Source organism: Chrysochloris asiatica, unplaced genomic scaffold (genome assembly GCF_000296735.1).
Source record: "Chrysochloris asiatica unplaced genomic scaffold, ChrAsi1.0 scaffold00326, whole genome shotgun sequence".
Classification (NCBI taxonomy): Eukaryota; Metazoa; Chordata; class Mammalia; order Afrosoricida; family Chrysochloridae; genus Chrysochloris; species Chrysochloris asiatica.
Window position 1 is genome coordinate 1178425 of NW_006408844.1, and position 7490 is coordinate 1185914.

Sequence of the window (7490 nt, forward strand, 5' to 3'; positions counted from 1 at the left end):
AAGAAGACTTAAAATATTTACTGATGAAGATCAAAGAGCACAGCCTTCAGTATGGATTACATCTCAATGTAAAGAAAACAAAAATCCTCACCACTGGCCCAATAAACAACATTCTTATCAATGGAGAAAAGATTGAAGTTGTCAAGGACTTCATTCTTCTTGGATCAAAACTATCAACACTCACGGAATCAGCAGTCAAGAAATCAAACAATGTATTGCATTAGGCAAATCTGCTACATAAGACCTTTTTAAAGTGTTGAAGAGCAAAGATGTAAGCTTGAGGACTAAGGGTGCACCTGACCCAAGCCATGGTATTTTCAATAACCTCATATGCATGTGAAATCTGGACAGTGAAGAAGGAAGACCATAGAAGAATTGATGCTTTTGAGTTGTGGTGGAAGAGAATATTGAAAGTGCCATGGGCTGCCAAAAGAACCAACAGATCTGTGTTGGCAGAAGTGCAGCCAAAGTGCTCCTTGGAGGTCAGGATGGCCAAACATTGTCTCTCATACTTCAGAAATATTGTCAGGAGGGACCAGTTGCTAGAGAAGGATATCATGTTTGGTAGGGTGGTGGGTCAGAGAAAAAGAGGAAGACCCCCAGTGAGATGGACTGGCAAAGTGGCAGCATCAATGGGCTCAAGTGTGACAACAATAGTGAGGTTGGCCCAGGATTGGGCAGTGTTTCATTCTGCTATTTATAAGGTCACTATGAGCTGGTACCAACTCGATGGCACCTAACAACAACAACATTTCTGTTTACTTAAAACTCATCCCCTTCTCTGTCACTTATTGAATTATGGTAGCTATCATGTTTAGGAACTAAAGTAGATATTGGGAAGATAATGCAGAAGCAACAGGAACATCCTAAGCATTCATATTATTTCACTGGAAGTCATGTATTAAGCAATACTTATAAATGTAACACAGACTCCAGAAGAGAAATTCAAGATGCTATGGGAGACAAAAATAGGAGATCCAACCTCAGCCTTGAAATGAGGAAATATTTACTTAAGGCAGTAATAGTTCAGTTGAACCTAATAGATGAGTAGGAGTTGGTCCTATGAAAATGGGCAACAGAGGCTGTGAAGGTATCTCAGGCTACTGAGGCAAGAAAAAGCAATGTGCTTTTCGGAAGATGAAAAACAGAAGGCTAGCAAGGCAATAATTACTTGTGAGTTCATGTTGGTTCTGTAAAGGAACGTGGATTTTATCCCACAGCCATTAGAAACCCAATGTCATCAGACTGTGTCTTGTAAAAATTACTGTTTTCTACACATAGAAAGGACAAGAACACAAGAGAGGAAGGGGAAAGACCAGTACCATACATTGTTAATTACCTTCCTTGTTAAATAGCCCAATTTTATTTACATTTTTCTGAGTAGCTATGTCCTTCTAGAAAGCTTAGCTCCAGTTCCAAGGGATAAGTTTTGCTTGACTTGTCTAAGCCAATCATGGAGGACTTATTCCCTCTACCAATGACTGTTTGGATATGGGATATAAGTCTGGCCAATTATACATGGCTATGGAAATAGGCGTAATGGTTATGAATCGGGCTGCGAACCTTAAGGTCAGCGGTTTGAAACTACCAGCCGCTCCGCGGGAGAAAGATGAGGCTTCTACTCTCATAAAGATTTACACCCTCGGAAACCCTGTACAGGGTCGCTATGGGTCGGAATCGACTCGACGGCACTTAACAACAACAACAACAACATGGAAATAGGAGAAGGTTAATTTGGGGGAACATTTTTTAAATTTAAAAAACAGGTACACCACCACCGCCCTCTACTGCCATCGAGTCAACCTGGACTCACAACTACCCTAAAGGACAAAGTAAAGCTACTCCTTTGGGTTTCCAAGACTGTAAATCTTTACAGAAGCAGATAGCTTCATTTCTTCCATGGAGAGGCTGGTGGTTTTGAACTATAGACTTTGAAGTTAGAAGTCCAACTCTTAACCCACTGTGCGACTTGTTAAGGGCCATTGACCAGGTTCTGACTCAAAGCTACCCTGTAAAGGGTTTCTGAGGAGTGGCTGTTGGGTTTAAAGTATTGACCTTGTGGTTAGCAGTCCAGTGCTTATCTACAGCAGCACAAAAGGTCCCTAACCGCTATACCAGAGGTCCTTAAAAACAGACACAAGACAGGGAAAATCTCTTTTCTACTTCTGGATGTTATTCTTTAAATGTGAAATCTGAAATCACTGCAGTCATTGAGGACTATGAAGGCAAGAGTCCGAAGAGGACAAGTCGGCATGCTGAGGGTGGCAGGGCAGGAAGAAGGAAGAAACCTGGGCCTTGGAAAATGTCATTAAACCAGTAAATTAACCTACCTTGGCATAAAAATTCCCCTAGATTGTTTTTATGTGAAATAATAATAAATTGTTTTATTTCTCCTCACCCTCAATGAGATGTGGATGTAATAGTGAAAGGAATTCCACAGGATTCTGCCAAAAACTTACACTACCCACTTGAAGTGAGATGAGACCAACTGCCTCCTCAAACTCTCAACATTTGATCTATGTAGAAAGTAATCTCTTTGGAATCATACAAAGAGTCTGGGAACAAAGCAGACTGTCAGAGAGTTCTTCTTAGGGAGTCATGAGACCTCAGCTGCACATTAATATTAAATTATAAATGCGTCTTTGCAAAGCCATTGAGACATTACAGAGAGCAAATGTGACATTTCCTGGCCAATCTCTAAGACACCCCACCCCATCCTCCTCATAAAGCCTGCCCCAGGTAATGGGTAATGTCTGATCACCTCCCCTGGCTTTCAGCCAGCATTGAAAAGGAAAACAGCTATGGAAGATCAGACCTCCCCAGTCCTACCTGCTCTGGAGAGATCTCCCCAGAGCAGAACAGAGCAGAGAAGAGCTGGGCTATCTACACCCTACTAACAACTGACATGAAATTTTCAATAGATTGTTCTCCAGAACCTACTCCTCCCTGCCCCCAATGTAATTAAAAGTTTTTACCTGATATAGCTTTGAAGTCAGCAGACCAGAGTTCTAATCTCGGCCCAACCATTTAACAGCAATGGGGTCTTGGCTAATTCAAATTACCCCTTAGGCTCTCAGCTTTCTTATCTGCATAATGTAGACAATATAATACTGATGATAATATATATATCACAAGTTAGTGGTGGAAAGAGGTATGTAACACACTGGCCTCTTTCAATCCTTCCACCTGTAAGGAAAGCACTGGGTCCCTTCATCATCCTGGCTGTACACAATTTACCAATATGACTCTAGTAGTGGGAGCATGGAATGGATTGGAAGTGGTTGTGTCAGAGCAGAGCTGGGCAAGTCCTCGTTCCCCACTAGGATGGTCATCAGTTGCTGCTACCAGCCATTCCAGGGTGCATTGACTCTCACCAGAAAAGACCGGTCCAGAATGCGTCCAGGAAGAGCCGACTGGTTTTCCTGCCGAGACCCTCTCTTTCCCCGGACATCTGAAATACTCTTCTTCTGGCTTTCCTGATCTGCAGCTGGCTCTTCATTCATATCCTTGGAGTTCTTCTTGACATTAGATTTCCGAGAGATTAACCAGTGTCCTCGACCTGTTGAGAAGATCAGAAGAGTGAGGAGGCAAACTCCTCTAAAGCTGTAACTAGTGCAAGTACAGAGTAATTCTCAGTAATACCTATTACCTGATTTGTATCAAACACTATGCTGGCAGAGCAGAGGAGGAGAGCTCTACATACTCTATCTTACTTATTTATTTTACACTAGTTAAATTGTTTTGACTTTCAGTTTTGATTTGAGTGGAAGTTTACAGAGCAAACTGGTGTGCCATTAAACGATCCATATATGTGTTGTTTGTGACACAAATGGCAATTTTCACAACGTAATGCCACTCATCCCACTTCCTTCCTATGGTCCACATTTCCTTTCATCCTTTCTCCTATCCCTTCCTGATTTCTAAGCTTCATCCTTGGACAAAAGCTGCTCTTTTAATCTCATATGTTGATTGTTCTAAGGAGTGTGTGTGCCCCTCTATTGTTGTGTTTTGTTTTGTTTTCTTATAGTGAGGTTACTTATAGCTACTTTTTTTTTGGGGGGGGGGGACATCGGATAGGTTCTTCTAAGAACCTGCTGAGCCTGTTCATAAGGAAAACAAAAACTGAGCTCAATAAAATGAAGCAAACATGAGAAGCTGAAACAGTGTGCATTTGAACAACAAAGGTTAAAAAACTAACCAGACACCGACCACGCAAAACACTCATCCCATTTAATTTCCTGTTACGTGCTCTGAGAAAGCTGAGAACATCAGGCCCCTCTATGTGATAGATTCATGCACACACACACACACACACACACACACACACACACACACACACACTGACCCAGGCAGAAGTACATGAACTGGAAACTGGGAAAACTCAAAGAACCCTTCTGCTGCAGGCTGAGCAAGAGTCCAAATTGAAAAGGCACACGACAGGAGACACACAGAATGCTCAGATAGGGGTTAAGTGGATGTAGAGGAAAAGATTCAGGGGGAGTTTTGGGAAAGCAGCCTCAGAAGGGGAGGCTACTGAAGTGGGAATTCAGATGGATAGAAGTGCTGTGACTCCAGGGATATACTGAGGCTGAAGGAATGTGCCACAGTATTACCTCTGTTGTTTTGTGCCCTGCCCCAAGGTAGAGAGAAACCACAAACATTCACCCTCTAACCCTCACCATTGCCACTTTTAAGGACTTTCCCCAAGTGCTCCAAAAGAAATGACCCGACACATACAAAATTAGGCCTAGCAAAGGGCCAACCATAGAAAGCCTAAGGAACTCTTCTAGGCAGAACTAAAGTTAGAGAAGTCCATCAGAGCTTCCATTTCCTCCTCCTCAAATGTTAAGTCTTCATCAGCCCTCCTTTTCTTCTCTGTTTCTCTTTCTTGTAGGCAGGCTTTGGCCTTTTTTCCGCTCTTCTCTGAGATCTTTCATCCTTTCTCAAAATCATAATTCTTCTGCTTCTCTTCCATCTTCTTCTTGCCTTCAAAGTGTTTCTTTACCTGATCCAGGGTGGAATGTTCTACACATGGACACTTGCCCAGGTTTTGCTGATGTTTCTTTCCATTAATGTGATCCAGGAAGGTGATGAAGTCTTACACCACAGAGTCACAGGTATTCCCATCTCAGACTGCAAAGTGGTCTTGGTAATGACAATTGTCTTTCCAAGCTTGGATTCTAGGTCCACTTGTAGTTCCTATGCCACAGAATCTCCTGCAGGACAACATGCCCTGGTTTTCCATCTTTCTTTTCTCTCTCTTCTATGAGCTTCTTCTCAGCAAGCTTCTCATATTCATCTTTGTCCCACTTTTGGTGAAAGTCCCAAGTTTTTCATCCTGCTCTCTGATGCCATCTTCACAGGGCAGTGACTCTACCCTCCATTGTGATTGTTAACATTACAGGCTTGTCTATTACTTGGCTGTCAAATTTCAGTTTGACCCACAACATGGATGAGTTCAGTTCAAGACTTGAAGATTGACTAACAACCAGTCTTAGAGGTTCTACCAGTCTCTATCTGACCAGTAAGCCAAGACTTCTTTTTTTATGATTTTGAGTTTTGTTCCACATTTTTCTCACACTCTACCCAAGACTCTGATCCCTTCAGAGAGTTTGGTAGTGGTAGCTGGGCACCATCTATTTCTTCTGGTCTTAATGAAGCTGAGGTTTGAGTGGTCCTTTGGACTATTTGTTTCCATTCATCTTTTAGTTTCTTCATTCTTCTTTGCTCTGGATGGAGAGAGACTTTAGGTGGTCACTCGCTAGCTTTAAAGACCCCAGTTACTACTCACCACAGTAGGATGTAAAACATTATCTTTGTAAACTATGTTATGCCAATTGAGTTAAGTCCCTGAGACCATGGTCCTAAGTCCCCAAACCCAGTGACTATTATTTCAAGGTATTTTGTTATGGCTAAAATGTTTTCATATCTTTGTCCCCTAACTGGTTGGTAGTTTGAGCCAACAAGCCATTCTATGGAAGATGTGGCCTTCTGCTTCTGCAAAGATGTAAAGCCTCTGAAACTTTACACAGAATTTCTATGAATCAGAACCAACTCAACTGCACTTAACAACATATACACAGCTATATTTATATGTTGTTTGTTATTGCTGATATGCTATTACATTGGTAATATTACGTATTTACCTTTGTTGTCTGTAACTTTTGTATGCCTTTCTGTATCTTCCTTGCCTTAGCTATACTGTGCTTATCATCCCTTACTGTATAAAGATGTCTTCTGAGCAACACAGAGGGTAGGGAAGCTGAACCTTAAGGAGTCAAATATATGAGTATAACTTTTGATTCCCCCAAACTTAACTACTAATAGCCTACTGTTGACCGTAAAATTTTGTTGAAGATAACTGAAATGGAATTCAAAAGAGAACATGGAACTAGGGCGATCATTACTGATGTCACATGGATCTTGGCTAAAAGCAGAGAATACAAGAATGATGTTTGCTTGTGATTTACTGACAATACAGAAGCATTTGACTGTGTGGATAATAACAAACTAAGGATAACATTGCAAAGAATGGGCATTCCAGAACACTTATTTGTGAGAAGCGGGACTTGATGGTGGCTAGGGTGGAGGTGCAGTGAAGTTTGCCGTCAGCAATAACACAGAATACCAGGCAAAGTGGATTCTGGGCAGAGCTCCAAAACACGGAACCACAGAGATAGGAATATTTTAAAGGTTTGAAGGCTTATAGCTTGTGGAATTTGGAGCTGAAGTTAAAAAAAATCGCGTACTTTTGAATCTGCTGGGCCAGGCTCAGAGTCCGGGAGCCGACATCCTGGGCAAGACCAAATGGAAAGACGAAACAGGGGGAGCAGAAACACCATGGGAAAACGCCGCGGGAACCTTGGGACAAAGGTGGACAATATACTTTGTCAGTTTTGCTTTGTTCTGATTTTCTTTTTTCTTTGGTATCTGGTAATTGGCGTGCCCACTGTTTGCCCACCTCCATTCTGGTGACTAGAGGGAGAGCCTGAGTGTGTGGCCACCCCCCACCCTCACCGCTGGTGGGTTCTTCAGCCACGCAGGTGCACAGATACTCAGCCCAAGAGCAGGCTCTGAACTTTTCTTATATGTTTCTTTTTTGTTCTGTTTTTTAACACGGGAAAGAGAAGGAGAGGGCTGTAGGGAGGGAAAGAGAATTTAAAAGCAAAACAGCCTGAAGGTTGGATTGGAGCCTGAGGTGTAGCATAACAACCAACACTGGCAATTTAGAATCTCTCAGGCAGCTTTGAAGGCAGGAAGCTTAAGAGAGGACATTAAAGTCAGACTCATATTAAGCTACAGATTTTTTTTTCCTTCTTTTTCTTCTCTCCCTTTTCTGTGATTAGAGACTGCAGTATTCAGTCTTGTTTTTGTTGTTGCTGCTTTTTAGTCTTTTTTGTTTTTTTTTCTTTATCTAATTTTTGTTTTTGCTGGTGTTGTTTTGCTGTTACATGCCGCCCCCTGCTGCCTTTGGAGGACTCTTTGTCTCC

The 7490-nt window shown here is 42.0% G+C and overlaps 1 protein-coding gene across 1 annotated transcript in view; it reads right to left on the reverse strand.

The window, feature by feature from the left end:
* Positions 1-7490, reverse strand: part of XRRA1 (X-ray radiation resistance associated 1) — an 81864-nt gene that overhangs the window by 58114 nt on the left and 16260 nt on the right. Inside the window, exon 2 of the mRNA XM_006875432.1 lies at positions 3375-3559. Coding sequence (XP_006875494.1) covers positions 3375-3559 — 185 coding nt within the window. The remainder of the gene's footprint in view (positions 1-3374; positions 3560-7490) is intronic.